This window comes from Electrophorus electricus, chromosome 3 (assembly GCF_041902795.1).
Source record: "Electrophorus electricus isolate QZ-2024a chromosome 3, ASM4190279v1, whole genome shotgun sequence".
Taxonomy (NCBI): domain Eukaryota; kingdom Metazoa; phylum Chordata; class Actinopteri; order Gymnotiformes; family Gymnotidae; genus Electrophorus; species Electrophorus electricus.
In genome coordinates this window covers 38848029-38873583 of record NC_137499.1, presented here as the reverse complement: position 1 = coordinate 38873583, position 25555 = coordinate 38848029, and the positions used below count along the sequence as shown (strand labels likewise).

General features: G+C 42.3%; 1 protein-coding gene across 6 annotated transcripts; it reads right to left on the bottom strand.

The window, feature by feature from the left end:
- Positions 1–885: 885 nt before the first annotated feature.
- Positions 886–23858, bottom strand: trpm4a (transient receptor potential cation channel, subfamily M, member 4a). Of its 6 annotated transcripts, XM_035529061.2 has the most exons (29): positions 23553–23853; positions 21083–21144; positions 19865–20039; positions 18924–19101; positions 17261–17430; positions 16888–17065; positions 16166–16230; positions 15843–16076; positions 15581–15683; positions 15351–15469; positions 14936–15220; positions 14642–14743; positions 14252–14380; positions 13951–14080; positions 13141–13286; positions 9479–9591; positions 9118–9198; positions 8904–9002; positions 8710–8756; positions 8382–8614; positions 8176–8291; positions 7911–8043; positions 7632–7806; positions 7369–7534; positions 6764–6945; positions 4335–4467; positions 3051–3123; positions 2538–2631; positions 887–1974 (listed from the first exon to the last, which is right to left on the bottom strand). In XM_035529061.2, exons 1-29 carry the CDS (start codon positions 23616–23618, stop codon positions 1940–1942), a joined length of 3822 nt encoding a protein of 1273 aa, XP_035384954.2. In that variant the 5' UTR covers positions 23619–23853; the 3' UTR covers positions 887–1939. The 6 variants fall into 6 exon arrangements, with proteins under 6 accessions (XP_081567641.1, XP_081567639.1, XP_081567638.1 ...); XM_081711515.1 differs by adding an exon at positions 23249–23343 and having other exon boundaries at positions 886–1974; positions 7911–8614; positions 23553–23855; XM_081711513.1 differs by having other exon boundaries at positions 886–1974; positions 7911–8291; positions 23553–23854.
- Between the last annotated feature and the right edge of the window lie 1697 nt (positions 23859–25555).

Genomic DNA, 25555 nt, shown 5'->3' with positions numbered 1-25555 from the left:
CCACACTCTCCCCGCATCCCCCTCTCAACACACCTGCCCAAGTGTCAGCTCCCATAGCTGCTCCTCATCTCCTTGCATCAATTCTCTCACCTTCTCACGGGCGCGTACAGACCTGGCCTCCGTGCCAGCCTTTCAGCATGTTACGGTCCGCAGCCTTGCACACAGTTCTGGCCACCCGGTCCGCAGGACCAGTGCCAAGCCTAACGGGAGCCCTTCACCCAGTTCCTAACTGTCGACTGTAAAATGCTGACTTTCAGTGGTCTGAGGAACAACTGACAGTAGGGGAAAGGTTGGGGGGAATAGACTCTGGGGAGGGGCAGAAACTGCATGGTGGCTGAAAGTGGAGATGCATCCCAATGTGCCTTGGAGATATTTGCCGTCCACCCCCCTTGTTTCTCTGTCACTCTCTCCCTTCAAACCAACAGTGATGGCGTAGACGCAGCCTGGTCTCTGTGTTTGACCCACATATTTAACTAGAGCACAATCAGGCCAGAAGTCATGAAAACTAAGTCCTGTGCTCCCTTCAGGTCCAACCTGCCACCCGTCTCCTCCCTGTGGCAGAAGGGCCTCTGAGACTGTTGTCTGCCTCTGCGGCTGCAGCAGAGCGCAGTCTAGTGCTGACGAAGCTACCCAAACCGTCCGTCCACTGAATGAAGTCCAAAGTCGCAGTCACTGTAAAAACTTTACAACCTTCAGTGTCGAACTCAAATTACTCTTATTAATATAAGAGCTGGAGATTATGAACAGACATTAAATAAGTTATTAAATATTTTGTGCAGAACATTTTAAGGACTTGCTGAGGTTCTGTGACTACAGTATAAGTATATTCTATGAAATTCCTGATCTTTACAAAGTCAGAAAAATATTGATGGAAAATTACATTGCCCTCAGTTTAATGAAGAAAACTACGTCAGAAACTATGCCAGCAAAATGTATTAGTCTGACATCTGGGCTGAGCAATTCGGCATGTGTTCATATATCTAATTTTCTAATTCATATATCACAAATACATATAACAAAATCTGACAAAAACAAGCCTAAAACACACCACTGACACCAACACACACTGTTTGTTTAGCCATTTCTAAAAATTCTTGCATGGGAAAAGATGAAATCTTTAATGTAGACAGTGCATGGCAAACATGATGAATTTGCAAAAATGTCCTTTAGGCTCAGGGTAGCGGAGAGATCTGCGCGAGGATCTTGGACGTAGCAGGCAGTTGTGCACGGTTAGTGAACATGAGAAGCCGATCCTGATCTGGACCCCAGTCTTCCCTTGTATGGTTCCTGAGAGACCAGGAGCACACCACCCTCGGAGTCAGATGATCCTTGAGAGGGGGAGGGGTCACAGGCAAAGAGTCCAAGGAGAGTCTAAGAGCGTAATTAAAGAATGGGACAGACACAAGAGCCACCCACGGCATTGCAGAAATTATTTATATTTAGAATTTAGTACAGCCACTAGTGAAGATATGAAGCTGTTGTGAGAAAATATGTAATTATGAGAGATCATTGAACCCCCCCCCCAAAAAACCCAACCCACACATTAAAAAAAACAAACAATACAACACCAACACCATAGGTCTAGTTAACTTTAGAAGTAAAAGCTTAACACAGAATTACAAACATATCAGCACATTTTGTAAAATTACCTTTATTGGACACCGTATTTATTATTCTTAAAAAATAGTTTGAAAAAAAGTTACTTTTTTTTTTTTTTTAACAAGAATATGGTCTATAAATTTAGATGTGATCTTGACAGGAAAACAACCAGGAGATGATCAGACATAATGCTTATAAAAGTGAAATGGAAAGACCAGAATTGTCCCAGAATTGTGCCCCTTTTTCTCTGTTGACCAGAGCCTGGATATCAATACATGCATGTGCTTGTGGGCACGTGGATGTGGTCTGTAGTCTTTAAGATGTTCTGATCACTGCTCCCTCAGCTTGTTGAAGAGTAGGAGGTCAAGTTCACGTCTGGAACAGCAAACATAGCACCGATCAGGCCCTGGCATGGAGCAGATGCCTTTCACTGCTTTGCTAACATTTACAATTCTATTCAATTCAATTCAGTTCAGTTCAATTCAATTCAAGAGAAAAAACAATCACACATACACACTTCTTTTTTAAAGCACATGGTGAAAACAGAGCTGTGGTTTATGAGAGGCACTGCAGGATAAAAGCCCCTCCACTTGCTAGCTTCTACACCACTTGCGTTTCTGGGATAAGTGACTGTCCCAATCGTCTCCCTGAAGTCAGCAGGGAGCCAGTGGCCTGATCGTGGTCATCTTTAGACATGCAGTACTGAATATAAATCAGTACTAAGAGCTTTCATGAGGCCTGTTTCAGCAATGTGTATATATAAGGATGATCTAAAATAAGCAGAACTCTGTTAAGTCACCGAGAAACTTAAGCCTACAAGTGGTACTGCAGTAAGACGAACAGAGCAGCGCACACACACAAACACACACACACACACACACACACACACACACACACACACACACACACACACGAGAGAGAGAGAGAGAAAATGGCACCTCTGTGAGCAGGACGCGGATGAGTCGATTTAATCATGTTACTCTGTGTTAGCCCCTCCATTATCCAGCAGAGGGAGCTAGAGCAATACTCCAGCTGAAAGAGAATAAGACAGAGAGAGAGAGAAAGAATGATGCATTAAATCCAGACTGTTCAGAGGTAGACCTGAGGGACACCTGCATTTATAATATTGTAATACAGGCACTGGAATGTAACCAAAGGTGAAATGAGTAAGGGTGGTTTGTATGTGTGTGTGTGTGTGTGTGTGTGTGTGTGTGTGTGTGTGTGTGTGAGACATTGAGATGACGGAAGGTCATCAGTCTGTGCTAAACAGGAAAACGCAACAGCTGTTGCTCAGATGAGACGCTCACACAAATACATAGAGTGTGCAGTATGTTAAAACATACAAACATACTTGGGGCCATTATGTAATTCTGGAAGAAATAATGGACACACACACACACCTTGTGTATACAGTGTGAAGGAACAGACAGGTCTGTGTGCAGTCCACTAACCTGGGACTCCAACACTCGTAACCTGCGGTCATGGTCTCGTATCTCAGCCATCTGCTTCAACACGTTGTCCACTCTACACACACACACACACACACACACACACACACACACACACACACAATGGCAACATCCAATTCAACAAGTTTCAACATTCTCCATGTCTCCTGTTCTCATACACAGAACAGGAGCTGCCGCCACAGTGTTGGTTTCTAAGGGTGTGTGGTCTCACAAGCCTCAGAGTGTACAAAACCAACTCAGCTCTTCACAGTGGAATTTCACTGATTTTCTAACATTGACATTAAACATTTAATTGACAAGCAAAGTAATGCAGTGCTTTTAAGAAAAATGATCCCTCCTAGAGAAATATATCGACTTGGATTTCCTTACAAGGCTTGTGATGGGAGACAGGAGTCCTGAAACATCAGTGTGTTATACAAACTAGCAGCGAAGCTAGAGCTTCTGAGTTCTTATACCAAAGCCTGATATCGCTAAATTGGTTGTCTAGCTACAACTGTACATTTTTTAAAAATTGTGTTCTTTGCGTACTACCTTACAACTTCCTGCATGCTCCTGTATGGGTTTCCTCTCGTTTTCTCAGAGTTCAAACCCTTGCTGTGGAGTTTCTTTTAAAAATCCCACCTCTACTGAAAACTTGCTCAGCACACCTACTGATAATGTCCCAGATCTGCACCCGAGTGCACAACTTTCCACTTCTTTTAACAGGGAACCACCTGTGAAGCTGTTGCCACTCACATTGACAGTTGATTTAGTTTACCGTTTACACTGCTGTTCAGTACAATATAGAAAACCACTCTACACTGCAAATAGTGACACTGTAGATCTGAGTAAAACAATACTTTAGACCTGATTAAAGTAATTCTGTAGATAGGATTAACTGCTCAGAGGACATCTCTATAGGTACAATTTTATTAACAACAACAACAACAAACGAAAACAAAAACGCTGTTGGGTGCATATCCTTGTGTACACACAGACATAAATGTTACTAAACTGGTCTGTAAGGCATCAGGCATGGTATTCAAACTAGGTGATGTAATAGCTTTGCCTCAGGTTGGACTATTGGTTCCCATCATGGACACTGACAACAATTCTGACTTGGCAACTGTCCTCCGGAATCATGCATTTTCACGAAAATCTGAATCTGAATGGCTTTATTCTCAACCAGTGCGTTATGGATACATTTTGGAAACTGTTGGAATTTGTCTTTACAAAACCTGAGAGAAGAGTAGAGTGTTATTCCAGCATTGAGGAAGGAAGACTAACTTGGTAGAGGTGCGTTTCAGCCGCTCCGTGTCGCTATCACGCAGCTTTTTGCTTCGTGTTGAGAGCAGGTTCTCTTTCTGCAAAGACTCCCATGTGTTCAACCTACTGGCCTTCATACCATGAAGCTTCAACACTGAGAGAGAGAGAGAGAGAGAGAGAGAGAGAGAGAGAGAGAGAGAGAGAGAGAGAGAGAGAGAGAGAGAGAGAAGGCAGGTAGACGGTAGAGAAAAGAGCAGTCAATGGGGAGGGAGATTAAAACCCAGAGTACATAACATAAGCACAAGGCTCACACAGTAAATGTTATTTAATTAACAGAGTTTCTGCCCCCTCTGTGTACTTGAGGGTTGTTAAACTTCCACCCTGCAGGGCCAAACCACTACACTCACCTCATCTGATTACTTTCCTCAGCTAACTGGCACGAGCAAAATCAGATGTGTGAGCTCAATTAGATCTGGGAAACACTAGTTAACAGAGAACAGCAAAGCTAACAGGAATCCCAACAACAGACCCACGATCAGTCGCATTTGGACCTCGGTAGCGTCAGAAGACTTTCATCTGCTCTTTGAATGTGGAAACCAGGACATTGCCACGAGCCAAGCTTATGCGGCATGAAAACCCGTACAATCAACGGCGACGTGACTGGTCCTCTGTTGATCTCAGAGCTGCTACAGACGTAACGATGCTTCCATTTGTCATTTACTGTTAGTTGCTCAACTAGAACTAGTTAGGCATTTTACCCTTTCAAACTGGCCTATTTAGTCAGACCCGGAGCTGTAAGAGATGTCAGTTAGTTTTAATACCTGTGAACACAAATGAGAGCTCTCACCAAATAAGCTCGATCAGCAACTTCAGTTTCAAAATTATATATTGTTTTCTGTGATTAACACATTTCTTTTTACAATCTGACTACTTTACAGCAATGCTGGCCACATAAAAAGAGAGATCGAGAGAGATAGAGGGAAAAATGCAGAGGTAAAAAACAACAAAAATGCATAAAATAAATGATATTAACATCAAAACCAGTGTAAACCATAGATGAAAATAAATTAATAAAAATCAATAAAGCTAAATAAACTAATTAATTACATAATTTTACTTAAATAAATAATATCAAGCAGCCTAATGTGAGTCACAGTAATAACAGTTGGTGGAAGAATGTGAGTATAGCTGAGTAAGGTACAGTAACAGTTGATGGAAGAATGTGAGTATAGCTGAGTAAGGTACAGTAACAGTTGGTGGAAGAATGTGAGTATAGCTGAGTAATGTACAGTAACAGTTGGCGGAAGAATGTGAGTATAGCTGAGTAAGGTACAGTAACAGTTGGCGGAAGAATGTGAGTATAGCTGAGTAAGCTACAGTAACAGTTGGTGGAAGAATGTGAGTATAGCTGAGTAAGGTACAGTAACAGTTGATGGAAGTATGTGAGTATAGCTGAGTAAGGTACAGTAACAGTTGGTGGAAGTATGTGAGTATAGCTGAGTAAGGTACAGTAACAGTTGGTGGAAGAATGTGAGTATAGCTGAGTAAGGTACAGTAACAGTTGGTGGAAGAATGTGAGTATAGCTGAGTAAGGTACAGTAACAGTTGGTGGAAGAATGTGAGTATAGCTGAGTAAGGTACAGTAACAGTTGGTGGAAGAATGTGAGTATAGCTGAGTAAGGTACAGTAACAGTTGGTGGAAGAATGTGAGTATAGCTGAGTAAGGTACAGTAACAGTTGGTGGAAGAATGTGAGTATAGTTGAGTAAGGTACAGTAACAGTTGATGGAAGAATGTGAGTATAGCTGAGTAAGGTACAGTAACAGTCTAGACAGCAGTCCCTTACTTTCTTCACAAAGAGACTGAAGACTCATCTATTTGTGGAGCATGAAAATGACCACTAACTCTGCACCTACGGACATTTTGAACACTAGCACATATAGTTTGATAATGCACTTATCACTATTTGATATAGTAGTTATTTTGCATTTCTTCTTGGTATCAGTACTGATTCCTGTATTTCAACAGTATTCTAGTTCAATGGTATCTTGAACTCTAACTTGCTGTACTGGCTAGGATGTATTCTATGAGTAGATGACAACACTTTTGTAAGTCACTCTGGATAATGCCAAACATGTAAATGTACACATATTAAGCAGTGTAATTTACTAACAAGTAGGTCACAGTTCTACTCAATGGACTCAAAAAAAATGTTTTATCTGGTTAAGGCATTGTGGACAACACAATCTGGCTGGCTAGCAGGCTTCATTGACTGCCAATGAGTGCTAATGGTATGGGGAATCATTTACATGACATAGCTGTCCGTTTATATTTATTCTCATATTTCTCCAGAATAAATATATTTTTTAAATGTAATAAAGCGTTTAAATCCTAAAAGTGGGTCATTAGCTGGTCCTAAAAAAAGCAAAAACTAAAAACTGTTATACGTACTGAAGTGTTTGATCTTGAGAGAGGGTTTTTTGAGAATGATCCTTTTGATGAAGAGGTGTAGGTGGGAGATGATGATGAGGGGCGGGGCCAGACAGGGTCTGGAGTGATACTCCACTATCAGGTTGTAGCGCTGGAACTTCCAGTAGACATCGCTGTTCTCCTGGACCTTATTAAACGTGTAGCTACACAAAGACCACACATACAAACCATCAATTACTAATTACTCCATGCAGAACACCAGAGTCCAGATTAAGGATCTTCAGTCCTCCTGCAAAGCTAACGTTACCTTTCTGAAGAATATCTTTTAATACCAACCCCACAAAACTAAATACCCTCTACACACCATCAGATACTAAATATCTATCTTTTACATACTTTTGGATAGTAAGAACTCCACATGTTTCATTAGTTACTAGTCTATACTTCAAATACCAGGTATTCAACAGTCACCTCTACTAAACTACAGTGACAGTGTTCAGACGTGCAGTCCTGTGCTAATGGAACCCCACGCGTCAGTGCATTTTAATATTAAACTATAAAAATTCTAAATGTAAAAATAATTTTAAAAGGGAAATTTCAATGAAAATTAAACAGAGCACTAATACCTAAACATGGCAATGAGCAGGTTGAGTAAAAGCACGTTGGTGACGAGGAGGTATATGGACAACAGTATGAGGACAAGCCAGTTAGCTTCAGACTGTGGACACGGTTCCGCCCCCTGCTGGATAAGGCTGACATTGTTTGTACATGTTTTCTCTCCTCGCTTTAGAACTGGAAAGATGGTAAGTAAAAAAAGTGTATTTTGTTTTCTTGTTTTGATCATCTCACTTAAGCTCACACTCACTCACCCACCCACTGACCGACTTACCATCTAATTCGTCCAGTGGTATTTGTCCATAGATATGCAGATATGGCCTGTAGAAGACTCTACGAAAGACCCAATAAGGTCTAGGGTCATAAGAGTATAACAACGCCTGATTGGCTACCCCATAAGCCATTAGCCAGACTCCCAGGAAGAACAAAAAGAAGAACACATCTTTCACCTAGGGGGAAAATAATGGATACCTCCTTGAGATGAGGGAATCCATGTGTGTCTATGAAATGTTTCATCCATGGTGACCCAAAGGCATCTTGGTCCATTACTTACCATTTTGCCAACAATGATGATTTTGGGTCCAAGCTGCTTATGCACAGCAAATATGTGAATTAGACGAAGAGCAAAGACCATGTAGTCCACACACAGCACTGGACGCCCAAACTCATAGGACCCAGGGAACATCCTGCAACACACACACACACACACACACACACACACACACACACACACACACACACACACACTGGTGTATGACAGGTATAGATATTTCTGTCCCATTTTCAGAACAACACCAAACACACACACACACACGCACCTGCAGATGAGCCCAAGACAGAATAGTATGATGGCTGTAAGGTCACACTTGTTCCACCAGTCTGAGATGTATAACTTCATACTCTGAGAGAAACTTGTACCACCTACATTATAAGACTTTGAAAGAGACATAAGCCATTGTGTGTATGTGTACACGTGCACACACGTGTGTATGTACATCATATCTGTGTGTATGTGGTTCTGTACCTGTCGAATCTCCTCACAGACCAGAGTAAACACCCAGAAGTACAAAACATACTCTATGGGGGCGGGGCCATTTGGAGGTGGAGGCTTGAATTCAACCAGTAGTGTGTAAGCAAACAGGAAGAGGAAGAGGAAGTACATGAGCACATTGCCTAGAAATGAAGTAACTGGGGCAAACCAGAACTGCTGCCATCGATGGAATATGAAAGGATATTTTGGAATAGCATGATCCGATTCTGTAACAGAACCAAAATACATTATGCCAAAAAATACAATTATCCTCAATACTTCCACATTCAAAGTCACAAATAAATTCACTCCTCATTTCTACCTGTGGGATCTCCTTTTAGAATAGCACAGTCTTCAACATCCTCATCACTGAAAAATATTAATCAATTAATTAATTAATTAAACAATTAATTAACAAAGTAGGGGATTACACACATTTCTATTAACAGGATGAAATAATAAATAAATGAAAAATATTGACTAAAGGTGTGTATAACTTTAGGAGACACTAATTACACGTGTGAGACATCAGCAAGAGGAATGGCCGCAGTGTCTGCTTCTTTGTCGCCCACATTTTCAGAAGGAGAAGCATGTTGAGATGCACCGTTTTCCTCCCTAACAGAACCAGAGAGACTGAGTCAATCAGGAACAAATCGAAGTCAGATTTTCTGTATGGTGGAAGTGTTGGTGAAACCATCTGAATGTGACTGTCCATGGTTCTGTTAGTTACATGGCATGGGTAATGTCATCCATATTGAAGGTTCCCATGTTTGGTGCTTGCAGGCTGTCTGTGTGTCTGCTGTGATTTTCCCTAAAAATGACACAAGCACAGAAAAGAAGAAGTTTACAGTCCCCACTTCTGTAATTTTTTTCACACCCAGTTGGTATTCCAGCTGAGAGTAGGAGAAACGCATGCCTTTTGATTTGTGGTTTTACTCTACAGCATTTCAAATCTAACAGAACCCAAATGATCCCACAGAACACCAGCTCAGAGAAAGCTTGAACAGACACTGACCTGCAGAGGACTGAAGAGTTTAGGACAGGGTGGGAAAGGAGAGGAGAGCACAGAAGAGAAGGAGAAGGTTCCCAACCTGAAGGTGATGAGGTTGGTGTAGATGAGGGGAGGTAGGAAGAAGGACATGACCAGCCTCCACACCTCCGTCCTGCTGCTCATGTCTCCCCACCAGATCCGAGACAGCAGATTCTGTCCCCCAAAAGAAAACAACAACAACAACAAACTCAGAGAGAAACAACACCTCTGGGAACAACACACTGAGATATTATCACAGTGTTTGAAATTAATGAATGCCTGAACACCCGCGGCTAGTAAAACGTGAAGTTTGGACAGCAGCAATAAAAATCTCTTGCCCGGTCAGGCCAGTTCATTTTACATTTTAGATTTTTGTCATTTAGCAAGTGCTCTTAACCAGAGGGACTCACAGAAGTGCTTTGTCATTTACACTTAGAATGTATCCCAGCCAGTACAGTAGGTTAGAGTTCAAGATACCATTGAACTAGAATACTGTTGAAATACAAGGATCAATACTGATACCTATAAGTGCAAAACGTATCTCAGACAATAATAAGTGCAATAACAAAAAATAGCAAAGTATACATGCTAGAGTTTTGGTTACTTAATAGGTGCAGGATCAATGGTCATTCTTAATAGTCCACAAATAGATAAGTCTTCAGTCTGCATTTGAAGACTACAAGGAACTCTGCTGTCTGGCCAGCCAGTGGAAGTTTGTTCCACTCTCTGGGAGCCAGAACACAGAATAGTTTTGATGCTTGTTTTCCATGAGAACTGAAGCATGGTGTTTCAAGCTGAACTGTATTTGAGGTTCAAAGCACTTGATGTATGGATCAGGGTTTGACCACTGACATCATATATGGAGGGATTGGTCCATTTTTGGCTTTGTAGGCCAGCATCAAGATTTTAAATCTGATGCGAGCAGCCAATGAAGGGAATGGTGGAGAGGAGTGACATGTGAACTTTGAAGACCAGTTGTGCTGCTACATTCTGGACAAGTTGTAGAGGTCTAATGGCTCATAGAGGAAGAGCATCTTGTAATGAGATACATTAGTCTATATTTGAGATTACAAGAGTCTGCACAAGCACCTGAGCAGCTTCCTGGGAGAGAAAGAGCCAAATCCTTCATATGTTACAATGATGAAATCTGCAGGACCGGGTCAGATTTGAAATATGAATTGAGAACAACAACAACAACAACAACAACAACAACTGGTTGTCCAAAGATATCCCCAAGCTACGAGCAGCTTCAGATGGTGATACCAGGGAGTTCTTGAAGGAAACTGTGAGGTCATGGTAAGGGTTGGGTTTCTGGGATGTACAAAGCTTGGTTTTACTGGGGTAGAGCTTCAAGTGTTGGGTTGTCATTCATGACATAATGTCAATCAAGCATGCTGAGATATGCCTGGAAACCTGCTTGTCAGATTATGGGAAAGAAAGAATTAATTGGGTGTCGTCAATATAGCAGTGGTAGGAGAAGCCATGCGAACCTATAATACTGTAGAGCATTACTGAATGAGGAAAAGAGATAATTGCTTGTAAACTGCTCATCCAAGAACTTTTGACAGGAAAGAGCGAAGTGAAACAGTTCTGTAATTGGTTATGTTGGAGCTGTCAAAAGTGGCCTTTTATAGGATTTGTACCATCCTGGTGAATTTAAACGCAGTTGGTACATGTCCAGAGGATGAGGAGTTGTTGATGATGACAGAGATAAAAGGAAGCGGATCTCTTGAGATTGTCTGTAACAGAATGGAAGGAATGGGATCCAGCAGACATGTAGTCTGATTGCTGGAAGTCAGGAGTTGAAGGTTTTTGTCTGATAAGGGGAGAAAAAGAAGCAAAAGTGCTGGATGTAGGAGAAGGAACACTGGCTGGAAGAGTGGGGACAGAGGAAAAGGATTGGTGGATTGCTGCAACCTTCTGCTCCAAAATGGTGATGAAATCCTCCGAAGTAAGATATGAGCGAGAATGGGGAGGTGGAAGGTTAAGTAGAGAATAAAAAATAGTGAAGAGCTTGCATGGATCAGATGCTGATGATTCAAATTTCCCTCTATAGAAGGATGACTTTGCAGAGGTTATTTCCAGTGAAAACTTGAAAAAGAGAGACTGGTATGAGCCGAGGTCTGAATCAAGGTGAGTTTTCCTCCACTACCTCTCGGCAGTCCTTAGTTTTCTCCTATGGCAATGCAGCGCTTCTGTTAGCCAGGGAGATATTGCAGTTCTAGAGGAGAGAGGGCACAGAAGATTCATTGATGAGGAGAGTGTAAAAAAGAAAGCCATTAGCAACTGTAGGGAGAGAGAAGAAAAAGAATCAGGGTGAGGAAGGGTGGATAATATAGGAGAAGTAAGGAAAGAGGGAGTGAGGGAGCACAGATTGTGAGGAAAGGAGAACATGTGAGGAAGATATGGATGGAAAAAGAAGGGCAGGAGAGAGAGAAGGATAGAAAGTGATGGTCTGAGATGTAGGGAGGGGTGACTGCGATGTCCGATGCTGTGGTGGTTCGGGTTAACACTGGCCGCTCTGTGAGGCAGAGGAGACTGGTTGAGGATGAGGATGAGGTCAATGTTTTTTTTTTGGATAAACGTGTCAGCTAAATGCCGTGATTGAGTGGGGTTTCCTTCAATGGAGAATTGTATCAAGAGTATATCAAGCTCATCAATTAAGTTACCTAGGGAACCTGTAGGGTGGTAGATAACGATGATGTGAAGTTTGGTGGGGAAAGATACTGTAATAGTGTGACATTAAAAAGAAGAGACTGAAGGACAGCAGGGTGAAATTCCACTTTCGAGAAAACAGTAAACCTGTGCCATGACCCCTGCCAAGATGCCTTGGAGAATGTGTGAATGAAAAGGAAGAGAACAGGGCAGCTGGAGTCGCTGAGTTCTCAAGGACTATCCAGGTCTCTGTTTCAGCCAGGAAGTGTAGTGAGTGGAGGGATGCTAGGGCTGAAATGAAGTCAGCCTTCTGGACAGCAGATTGGCAATTCCAAAACCCTCCTGCCATGGTCCTTGGGAGTAAGTGAGGTTGCGGTATCTACAACCTCTAGGAGGTCTAGGAGATCTGTGAGATATGTAGCCAGGAAATTGCAAGACACATTTCAGGTTGAAAATGTTTAGGTTTGTGGATTTATGTAATGAAAGTTTGTGAACATGTCTACTCCTGTAATGGAGTCAACCTAATTTATTTAACTATTCAGTGAGTGCTGTGTCCACACCCCAATTTACACTTAGGGGCCAAGGGGAAACTTAACCAACCAGAGGATATTCCAAGAGAAAAACCAAACCACAAAAAAAATCATGTTGGTGTGTGTGTGTTGAGGGGGGGGGGGGGGGGTCGGGGCACAATGTGTTAACAATATAACTAACGCCAAATTCATTTCACTTCAAAAAAACGGTCTTGTCCATTCACATAGCCAGTCAAAACAAACCAATGACATAATCTGTTGTCAAACAACATCAGAGTGAGGTGTGCAGGAAAATGATGAAGCGCAAGCATGAAGGAAAGCGAGACAACAGTTTCATTAACTCATGGGTCCATTTTGATCCCCTCTCTGCCTGAGATGTTCACTGTTGAACTCATGTGAATGAGCACAGGGCGGGGCCACAAGCACAAGGCGGTGCCATGAGCATAGGGTGGAGCTTGGGGCATAGGGCGGAGCTTGGGGCATAGGGCGGAGCTTGGGGCATAGGGCGGAGCTTGGGGCATAGGGCGGAGCTGCAGACCTGCACACCATCTTGGCTGAAGAAGTAGCGGGCATCAGCCGCCACAGCCATCTGCAGACAGGTGACTCCGCCCCACCTTTGGGAGGTCCTTATGAGGAGAGTGAAGGCACTTTCCTCGCTGCTCTGGTAACAGGCAGAAAACACATCTGTGGAGACAAAGGTGGTTCACTCACACTGGTTTCATAATAAAAAACCCTACTGATAATAACAAGTAGCAGAATGAGTAGCAGCAGTAAAACCTGTCATAGGTACAGGGTGACAAATCTGGAGGTACATGGATAAACAAATGTCCACATGATTATGCACATCTGTGTAGAATGTGGGGTTAGCAAATCCACAAACTTTAACTCACCAAGTTACTCTGCAAAAAAAGTATCTCAGGTACATTAAAGCTACATTAAAGCTATATTAAAGCTATCCTTCAGAGAAACATAACCAGCTGCACTACAGCCTACATGGTGGAAAAAACCTTAACTGCATTTAAGATATATCCATGATTGAGATCAACTCCTGCTAATTACAAATCAGCAATCAAAATAGGCTGCCAGCCAAACAATTTGGTCTCATTAACCATATGGTCTCGTTAACTATTTGGTCCCATTAACAGGCAGGAAGCCCCTGGAGTCATTTCCAACAAACCAATAAAAAGGAACTTGGATTAACAATCATTGTACGTTAAGAAATTAAATGAGATGTAACCTTTACCAATTCCATTGCCCAGCTCAGCCATTGTAAATCCATACAAGCCACTATCCCCACTGTCTGCAGTGCCATCACCAGCCAAGTGCTGTGTGGCCCAGACTCACTCACCATGGGCCAGATTCTCAAACGTCTGTGCCAAATCCTTCATGGATTGCTTCGTCTCTGCCTCATCCTCCAGCTTGGAAAGCTCTCTCAGAATCTTACATGCACCCAGAGCACTCAACACAGACTCTTCTGCCTGAGAGAGAGAGGAAGAGGAGTTAAGGACAGACAGACAATATGAGAAAGGCAGAGAGAACAACTAAGAGGAAAGGACAGATGGAGGAAAACTACATCTCGAAAGAACATCCAACAGCCTGAGCACATATTGAGAGATGAGGCAAAAATGAAGGGAGAGAGGAAACATTACCATCTCCCAGAAGAAAATGGCCATCTCACTGCGATTCTGCAGAACAGCCCAGATAAAGAGGGAGGTCCAGGGGTAGGTGCACTTCTGGTAGCGATATCCACATTCACCTTGCAGGAGCTTGGTCACGTGCTGGCAGCGACAGGTAACACAGTCAACATATGCAACTGAGTAAAGGCAACTTCTCCAAACCCTGTCCACGCAGACCCTGAGACAGGACGTGTCCATCTGGAGTCCTCAGATGTAACAACTAAAATGGACCGTGTGTGAAACCCTGAGGACTAGGTTGGTTTCACCAATAACAGCCCTTCCGTGTTGTTTTGGTCAGTGTTCTAAATCTCTATTACTTTTTAAATGAGTAGATGAGAGGTGATGTTATGGGGAGAACAGTACCCGCGTAGCTTTCCTTGAACTTGCTCCTGGCTCTAGTCCCAGGACTGTATAATAAAAAGGCTGACATACACCTCCGAAAATGTCCCCTAACAACCGCGAAACCTAGAACACAGATAACACAATGCATATCCACCAAAGAAAACATCTCCAAAAAGGCACACACACACACACACACACACACACACACACACACACATCTACACCCCCCCCACAACCACGTACACCCACACCCCCACACATCCACACCCTCCATCTCTACCCACACGTGAGCCACACCTCCTCCCCTGCTCTCACCTCAAACAGGCTGACTCCATGGCCACTAGAAGGCCCCAGTAGGGGTATGCTGGACTTGCTCCCAGGCGACTGGGTGGGGTGTGAGGTGGAGGGACTTTTCCTTTCGCTCAGGTACGTCTGCAGCTGCGTGTACACCAAGGTGTCCGGCAGCGACTGGTACAGACTCTCCAAACGCTCAAACGTCAGGTAGTCCAGGACGTTCAGGCCATTTTCTGTGAAGATGCGAACAAACTGGGGCTTGTTGTTCACCAGAGCATCTGTCATGGACTCCTCCAGATCATCATACTGCCACAGAGAGAAAGAATGAGAGAGTGAATATAGGGAGAGTACTTGTAGACATGTGCTTCACAGAGGTATTCACTTAGGTCTACTGCAGTAAGTGCATGCTAGCTAAATTACTTGTAATTACTCTAACCTTCCACTGGATGTCGCCATTGAAGAGCTCGCTTTTGGCAATGTCCACTCTGTTCCAGGCTACAGCCAACTTCAATTCCTCAGTGTATTCCCTGGTGCTACTGCTTACCTGTTTACAGGCTGTGCATGTGCACACCCAAACACAAACACACAATTCAAAAATAACACAAATCATACACAGGTAAACCTGCACACTTCTTGCAACACAAAAGCCGGTATCTATGAGCTTACCTCTCACCAGAGCTTTTAGAACGACATTGTCAAAATCATCGGAGCCATCCTGATCACCATGAAATACAGTGATTAAGGCTCTATTCTGATAGATGCTCAGAGCCTAGAAACAGAGAGAGAAAAAGATTTAGAGGCATGATTTGGCCAAGCTCAGTCTGCTGGCTAGTCCTCCAAGAACACACACACACGCACACACACACACACGCACACACACACACACACACACACACACCAACACAAGCACACTCCCTACTCCTCTCACCTGGTCCACTAGCTCCTCAACTGTTTTCTCAAAGGGGAAGTGTCTCTTGATCATCTCTCGCACTCTGTCTCCAAGCTCAGCTTTAGAGCTCTCTCTAGTGTTAGAGCCCTCCCCATGCACAGGGGGCGATGTAGAGTTCAGGTCACTCAGGAGCTCTGTGATCAGATCAGCTGCTGGACCTGACCCATCCATCACCAACCATGGTGTCACTTTCTTCAGGGAAGCATCCATTCTCTGAAGATGGAAAGTGAGAGAGACATGGCCCAGTTGTGTATTGTAGTTAACTTCAATAGAGGTCCATAGAAACAGAACTTCCAACATACCTTCAACACTGAAGCCTCCCCGGAAACCAGCAAACACATCACAGGGATCTCAATGTTACCACTGCCTGTATGTGTGTGTGTGTGTGTATCAGCAGCGAGAAAGGACAAACAGACTAGTTATTGCTGCATGCCAGTTATATAGTTCACAGAACACAATACTTCACTTATATTATTAGGTGGAAACCATGCACATCTGGATTGTAGACAAAGAAGGCACAGTAAATTCCGGTTACTTTCACCAGGGTTATTGTATCTGTAGTGAATGGAGACCCCTGGTCTGAGTTTTTCTGATTCCCAGAACATGATGCCATAGGATTACGTGAGCCTGGCCGAGGCATTAGAGGGGAGAGATCAGACCCAGGCAGCTATGAGAGGTGGGGGGGCTCAAATCAAAGGATTAAAAGAAGTCAAATCCACAGGGACATCTTTTGCTTTTGTTTGGTAACATGGTTAGGACCCTGCACCTCTGAGACTAAATCTGTAAGACTGTTAAGTATTTCAACAGTAATGTCAAATTATTCTGAAACATGATGTGTGATGTTACTTTTAACATTAACATTGTTTAGCCATTTACGTATATTTTAGAATACTGAGCTTCACGAGAGGATAAAGGTAATAGGCGCTTAATAACTCTGCACAGTAAACTTGGTAAAACTACAGATATCAATTCCTGTTTCTTTTCAGGTTTCCATTATTTTTAAAGTGCTGTTTCTCTCCCTCACCCCATATTCCAGTTCGCTGATGGGAAATGTAGTCCTCCAGGTTAGTTAAGAAGCACATCTCACCACCTCGACGGTTTACGCTACCATCATCCACCAGGAGGAAGCCCTGGTAGTTTTTATCCAAGTAGAGGGAGTCCTGTGATGTGTTCTGAACATAATATCTCGCTGGGAAACTACCCTGCAAAAGAAAAGATGGATCCCATCTCTTAGAATGTAGACATGGATGCTCAGTGACGTCTACATGGAATGTAAGCACATACAGTTAGAAATATATGTTTGTGAACCTTCAGCTAAGTCATAGTAATCAATAAAATCTTATTTAAAACTTAATGAAGGGCATGAATGAACTTGGCTGAAGTGGGCCAGTTCTCACCTTTGGGTTGACGAGCTGTTGCCGATTGCAAACCAGCCCCCAGGGGGCGACACCCAAGGCCACGACTTTGGAGTGGGAAGGGGAGGAGGCAGCAGCTCTGTGGTGCCTCACTGCCTCACCCACACAGCGACCTACGCCCTCGCTCAGCCCACTGGTCATGATCCAGGCCCCTGATGCACGCACACACACGCACACACACACACACATTAGTGTAAAGGCCCAAAGCACACAGACATCACTAGTGCTCACTCACTGAACAAAAGAAGCATGAGCAGAGTAATCATGTAGGTACACTGAGAAGAGGATGCTGGATGAGGCAGAATCCTCACAGCGTGCAGGTAAACATTAGTACATTAGTTCCACACACAAATATACCTGTATGCTTATATAAAATTGGCAAAATGATAAATGATCAGAGATTTGAACATTCTCTGGAGTAGATTGATATCTATTTATCTATTAAAATATTTGAATTCTTGGCTGCTCATTTCCACCAAAAAATAGTAAAACTTTTAAAATCTCTATTACTTTTTAAATGACTAGATGAGAAATGATGTTATGGGAAGAACAATTATCAATTAACTTGCCCTCTGTTGTCATGTTTACATTGTGGAGAGGAGAAGAGCCCACAGAGAGATTAGATGATTTGATGAGACATTAATATTTACATTCAGGAAATACTCGTTCAAGAAACACAGTCAAAAGGTAAAACGAAAGTTTCATTCTGGATGGAGCTCATTACACACAGCCAAATCCTCTCATGTTCGGACTATATACACACCTGCCACGGTACACAACCATGACCAAAACCACTGTATACACACACACACACCTGCCACGGTACACAACCATGACCAAAACCACTGTATACACACACCTGCCACGGTACACAACCATGACCAAAACCACTGTATACACACACCTGCCACGGTACACAACCATGACCAAAACCACTGTATACACACACCTGCCACGGTACACAACCATGACCAAAACCACTGTATACACACACCTGCCACGGTATACAACCATGACCAAAACCACTGTATACACACACACCTGCCACGGTATACAACCATGACCAAAACCACTGTATACACACACACCTGCCACGGTATACAACCATGACCAAAACCACTGTATACACACACACCTGCCACGGTACACAACCATGACTAAAACCACTGTATACACACACCTGCCACGGTACACAACCATGACCAAAACCACTGTATACACACACCTGCCACGGTACACAACCATGACCAAAACCACTGTATACACACACCTGCCACGGTATACAACCATGACCAAAACCACTGTATACACACACCTGCCACGGTACACAACCAATTACAAAAAATGTTGTATGCACACACCTCTCATAGTACAAAACTGACAAAAAGTGCTGTTAGCATGCATTATTGCAACTGTTAGCCTTAGCAAAACAAAAACACAAGAAGAAAATAATAATAATAATAATAGAAAAATCAACAAATTGTACTAAAGAGACACAATATCACATCATGAGCAGGCTGAACAGTCAGTCTGTTCACAGTGTAGAAAACAGTGTCAGGCACTGAAACAAATAAATGAACTGGAACAACAAAACGACACAGCACAGACATGAAGAGGAATTGACAGCGTAGAAGTCAAAGGTCACCTGTGCTCTGGGCGGCTCGCACCAGGTCCTTCCTCAGAACCTCTCGAACCCAACCTTTGACCTTTTCATGACCCCCACCCACCAGAGACAGTACCAGGTTCGGTGCCGACAGCCCCCAGTCTGAAGTCATCAGATCGAAGACGATCTTAGCTGGAGTGTCACAGGACAGGCGTATAAACTGGGGATTTAAACAAAAAGTCTAAATAAATGTGTGTGTGTGTGTGTGTGTGTGTGTGTGTATGTGTGTTATGTGAAGAGACTTCAAGATCTTGCAGGTGTTGATTTAGGGTGGTGTTTTTAAGACCAACTGAAAGGTACATAATGACACAGAAAGCTTATCATCTAACTACATCTTAGACTAAAGGTTACAAGACAAACCTAAAAGTTGGATGTCTTGTCCCCTTTCCCTCACACATGTGCACACCTACCTATTCTCTATTCATAGCAAGTGATGCAGACCTATTGAAATACACCAGAGCCAGCAACCAGCAACGGTGGACATACTAATCTAACTGAAGTTTCCATTTACATGAACATTTTTGGCATTTTGCAGACGCTCTTATCAAGAGCGACTTACAAAAGTGCTTTGTGTATCCTAAACAGTACAGTAAGTTAGAGTGCAAGATACCAATGAACTAGAATGCTGGTGAAATACACAGATCAATGCTGATGCCTAGAATTGCAAAAATACATAAGCTCTCTCTCAGACAACAATCAGTGCAATAAACAATAAGTACTAGATATTCAGGCAACAACACTCACCCATATTAAATGTATTAATAAAGTCATGAAACAATATGAACAAATTAAGCAAGATTCGACTAAATAGAGAAGGGCAAGATCGTATTAACTAAAACAGTGAAATGTATTTCACTGCCTCTTAGTACACAATATAATAACTTCTCTTATGAAGTGTGTGCGTGTGTGTGTGGGCCACGTACATGACTGTGTCTGTGACCAGCCCCGGCAAACTTAAGCTCTCCAAAGGCATCAGTGGGATACTCGGAGGTGTGCAGGGCACTGTCCCACTGACACACCATAGCAGAGCTGAAATAGTCCCGTGTGGCTATGGCCCCATGGAGCTCCTGTTCAGCTCCACACTGACACGTCCCTTTACTGGAGAGATGAGAGTGAGAGAGATACAGAGGAAACAACAAACATCAACATAGAGTAGTCTATAACTAGATCACAGGTCTTAGGGTCCTATAACTGCTAAGCTTTAGAAAATAATGCCTCCTATTGGATGAAAACACTTCCATGCCTTCTTACAGTTTCAAATAAATCAGGCATGTTTAAACATCATTAGTCACAAATCTATTCAATACTTTTTTTGTTTGAGCACTTGAAAGTCAATGAGCTATCCTTTTTTTCAATGAAAGCCAGTTAAATAAGTTCATTAACTTCCCTGAATATGAACCAGCCATTTATATCAAAATAGGTCATAGTCACACCCACAAATACAGAGTTACAACTGATCAGTGAATGTAATCTATACGTAATCTCTGATGCAATGGGTTTTATCTCGTTCCACCCAACCCAAAGTGTTCAATTTTCTAAAGACACAATAAAACATGCCAAAGTCAATACATCTTCTCCTTAAATGCTACAAGCGATTCCCTGGAACTAAAGGAGAGCTCTTCACACCGGTTCACTTTACAGTTTGTTGTCATGGCCCTGCCTGGTTCTTGGAAATAGGTGCTGCTGATTTGCATGGAGGCTGTTTTGGGTTGAGGTCAGCGACTGGAAGGTCCGGCTGCGGGTGATGTGCTCTGATGGCACGTTCTTCCAGCATTAGAGCTGTTTTTTCTTGTTTTGTTATTGTTTGTTATTATTTCAACTTTCATTCATGTGCAGTCTCCTTTTTACATCACCCTTTCGTGAGCCAGACCAGTGTAATGATAAGGATTGCCTCACAATTGTTGTGCGGGGTTTTTGTTTTTTTTTGGAGTCTCGCCACATTTTTCACATCAGGATAATATTAGTGTAAAACTCGTATACCATCTTTAACAAGTTTTATTTTTGTTCGAACCAGTTGTGGAAAATTCCATAGAAGACAACACAAGAGTCGTAACATAAATCAACATTCACTGTGATTACAGTTCCTGCTGGAAGCTCAGAGCTCAGTCAGACGGCCTGTTCCACACCCAGAGCTGCAATACCTGCTTGCATCTTCCACAAACGTAGTGCACACCCTCTTCTTTATTCCCCGTGATAGTCGACTCTGGAACACAACAAGCGGGTAACATTAGAGGACATCATCCCCACTGCTACTGGTACCAGTGTGTGATGCATTTTATAAGTGACAGAAACAATAATGACTTAGATAGTTTAGGCAGACTGGTTATTTCTACCATATACACTAAGCACTATGAATTAAATAATTCAGAAGTCCAGAATATCACATTTTATTGCATTTTTATGTATAAGGGTGGACCTCTAATGCTTTGTGATCAGATGCTTCATTTTAGTTAACCACAACTATTAGAGACATCCATAAGATAATTAAACAAAAATAAATGTTACAACTGGTGGAAAATTCTTGGTGCTCAATATCCATGCTGTATATGAAACATCGCCAGTCTGGTTAGTGCCTACCTATGAAGTTAGTCTGAAGCAAAAAACAAAAAACTAACAAACAAAAAAACTCTACCACAAACATTTTATAGCCGTCAATGAAAGAAGGTCTTTAGAGAGCACAGAAGCTCTTTAAATTACACAGCAATAAATGATAGTAAAAGTAGTCTAGGACAAGGCCAACAGTGAGCAAACAGCCAGGTTAATGTCACGGTAGGCCGGTCTGCCAGCAGGAAGGACATGCCCACTCGCAGTAGGGATCACTCCACATCCCAGCCCCGCTCCGCTCCCAGTCCCTGGAGTACTGATTGTGGGCACCTGACATTGCTAATTGTGTGACTGTTTAAACCCACAGGTACACGAAGACAAGCGCTGCACCTTAGCGGACTATCCCTCAGCATCGCTGCGCTGCCTTCGAACCAAGGATGACCTTTTGTTTTTGCTTAGTTAGTGCTTCCATTTCACTATTATCTATGGATAATAAAGAGCACTTCTCCACAACCCTGCCTGTGCAACCCCAGCAGTGCTGTTTATATTCCGTTTTGAAATGCCAAATGGAGAAAGAAGTGGTGTAACGTAGAAATATTTAGATTCCATATTTATTTCCCCGAAGGGTTTCTGACAGTACTGTGCTCTTTTTTGAGCTTGTATAACTGAAGGTACATTTGGTTGTGTGCAGTTTAAAAGAAAGTACTTCTCATGTTCCTGTTAATTAACTGTCAGGCCCTTAAGAGTTTAAAAATAGTAATACATACCTTGAAGCTTTGAACAAGCTTCTAGTTAGTTTAGAATTTATGTGGTTACATAAAGCAAATTACTGCAGCCAGAAGGAAGTAATGCAGTCAAACTATCTGGAAAAAGCAGTGGTACCAGTGAATATTTCCATCTACCCGCATGAGAGAGACAGAGCATAATTTTGCAAACATAATTAAACTTTGAATATAGCTACCAGCAACCAGATCCGCAACCAGAGTGTTATTTTTATGTAAAGTATTATATAAACGCTTAAAATAAGAAAGAACTATATTGGAGCAGAGTCTCTCCAGGCCAGGATTTAAGTAACTACGTCATATCCAGGTGACACTGGTGACAGGTTCGTATTGAGGCCGAACACTACATACAGTACACATGCTCTGACTGAACATCTGCGCACTACAGTGCATTTGTACAGTACATTTAATAACCAACAAGTCCTGTAATAATCGTGTACTAGCAATTCAGTGTCATACAAATTCATACAAACGAAACAAATAGGTAAAAATGATAGATCGGCTTAGAATGTGAACTTTTCTTTGACCAATTAATTACAAAAAGAGTAACTTAGCAACAAGAGTAGCCCATCACGTTAGAATATTTATAATCGATGGTAGCAAAATCTTCCATTCAACCATTTTTGTGATGACCGAAACTTGATGAATTAATTCATCAAGTTTCGGTCATCTCAGAAATAGCATAAAGTCCTATTAATTATTAAAAGTATATGAAAACCGTGCCTACACAATCCTAGTGTTGTCTGCCTTCAGTGGCAGGCTCGTGTATTCTAAACGCCGCTCAGACGATCGTGACATCAGTTATGTCATGGTATGTATGCAAGTCAGTACCTGCAACCTAGTCGCTATTCATTTAGCCACACAAAGAAAGGGTCAGATATTTGTCTATGGCATCAGCATAGCTGTGCTTCAATCCAACCCAACTTCAGGAAATAAATTCTGATCAGAAACTTAGTCAGACTAGTTCATGAAGTCATGAACCTTCTGGCTGTTTGCATATAATTTGTTTCTTCTTTCATCATCTGCGATGTTACTGCGGTCTTATTCATTGCCACACTGAAATGAGATATTTTCCCCTATACAAGGAATCAAAACAAATATTAAATAAATTAGTTTTTTTTAAATTATCACTGAATCATCAAATATTTAAATAAATATTAGTTTAATTAAAAAAACAAACATATTTTGCAAGTTAGTTTACAAAGAGCACATGCTTAAGACTGCGAGGAAACAAAAGCAATGGCGACCCGTAGTTTCTCGCGCAGGGGTGATGAGGTAAACCAACCTGACTGTTTTCGGTTTTTCTAGACTCGTCTCCGACCGCATCGCTTTCTTTCTCCAGTTGTGGCATGACGGCCTCTTCGGTGTACCTCCTATGTTTCTAAGTATCGTTTCGCTCCCAGTTGGTTCCTGTGGGGTATTCAGGATGACTTTAACTTCTTTGACAGCCACCTACCTACACAAGGAGTGGTTTCAAAACCTTGGGGCTAAAGTCCACATCTTTGCCCCACCCACACACCACCACTGACATTTACCCTTCTATCGCATTCCTCCGTGAAAATCCGTGTGTCCCACAATCCCGAATACTGTACGTTATATTTTCCGGCCACGCCCAACACAGGTGTAGGGGGTTGGTCTAGAGAAGGTAGATTTTAGTATCCTCTAGTACCAACTTTGTTAACGCTTACCTTGTACATACACTCAGTAGCCACTGTATTAGGTTTTACAGGTGCATTTATAGGTGTCCAGTCACCCTGTAGTCCATTTAGAGAATTGAGCATTAATGATATTTAATGAAGTACACATTTTTTGGAGGGCAAAATCAAATTCTTTGGATTTTTTAAATGCAAAAATGAAAAATAGGAAACATTATTGTCATTATTTCACTACTGTGAAAATAATTCTTTCAGCCACATTAATTTGTGTATTATGTGTGCTTAAAAAAACAGAGAGCCTTGTAATGAACACTGGAGTTCTGATGCCCTGGCATACTTTGCTAATTCTTTTTTTTACATTTTCTAACATTCCAAAATGAATGCATTTTATATCATGACTCATTAAAAATCATTGTTGTTTTTGGAGAGTTAGGATAGGCTAAGCTCTACTATTGTTGACCTGGACCTCAGTTTGATGTCCTGATTCTGTACACAGAGCAAGGATATGAGTTCATTATGAAAAGTGACTCCAAGTCCATTATATGCCTACCTCTATGCTGTGTATGTGTGCACTGAACTCTTTAGTTTAAGTGGAGTGAAAGGATTTGTGGGCTGGTTCAGGGATTTACATTGTACTGCATATGTCCTTTTTAGGACAGAAAATGCTTAAACCTGCGTCTACAAATGTGGTTGCAACACAAAAAAAGAAAATGTGGTAATGTGGAGGGGTCTCCATTTGTTCTTTTTTTGTTTGTGTGAATTTTCAACCTCCGGTTTGGCAGTTCATTTTACAGAAACTTGCATGACTGGTTGTGCTGGTTTCATATACCAGGCAGTGACCGCTCAGGTACACTGGTGCTTCACTCCACATGACAGGTAAGGGGAACTCCCAAGCAAGAATCTATGCTCGAAATGGCCCACTACATACCGTATACTGCATACTGGTACCCAGAGTAGCGTGACAGGCAGGGGACTGCCAAGGCATTAATCCTGGTCTGTACGCCAGGAGTGAACGACGGCTACAAAGCCTACAGGAAACTGTCTGAGATGGCGGGGGTGGGGAGCAGGGTGGAGTAGGTTGTTGGGAGGAGGAGTGCGTTTCCTGTCCTCCACAAATAAGCGCTAGGAAATCTGCACTCCTTGATGAAAGAAAAAAAATTCCATCACAAAGCTCATGACAGCACAACACTACTGAAATACAGTTAGACTACAGATTATACTTTCAAAAGAAATCTGTTCGATAAGACACACTAAAATTGGACTTTATGGTGAACTTGCGGATGAAAAAAATGCATGCGTAAAATTGTCATATGGCATTGCTGTAGGCTCACCGGAGCAGTTTCTAAATGTGCCATGCCCTGCAGTGCAAGAGCTTCAGGACCGCTATATCAGAGTTCTAATGCAAGTATTTGCTGTGAGATAAATAACAATGTTAAGCAATTATAACCATGGGTGTAGACAAGGAACGTGCGCTTGCAACACCGTGGCTCGCCGTCAGCTACTCACTCTATCGCATTAGAACAAAGAAAATGTAGAGTGAACACTGCGGTGGAATATGTAGACCTATAGGAGTCAGACAGGGTGGCAGAAGGACATTTTCACATTCTGCCTGTCATTGGTCAGCATCACAACA

What these genes read in the sequence shown, in the direction of transcription:
- trpm4a (XM_081711512.1), bottom strand. Translation starts at nt 23,618, where the DNA reads ATGCCACAACTGGAGAAAGAAAGCGATGCGGTCGGAGACGAGTCTAGA. An exon ending in CTGCTCATTGCCATGTTTAG is followed by an intron (nt 6,946 to 7,368) that starts GTATTAGTGCTC and finishes GTCTTTGTGTAG; the next exon opens with CTACACGTTTAATAAGGTCC. An exon ending in TACGAGTGTTGGAGTCCCAG is followed by an intron (nt 2,632 to 3,050) that starts GTTAGTGGACTG and finishes ATTCTCTTTCAG; the next exon opens with CTGGAGTATTGCTCTAGCTC.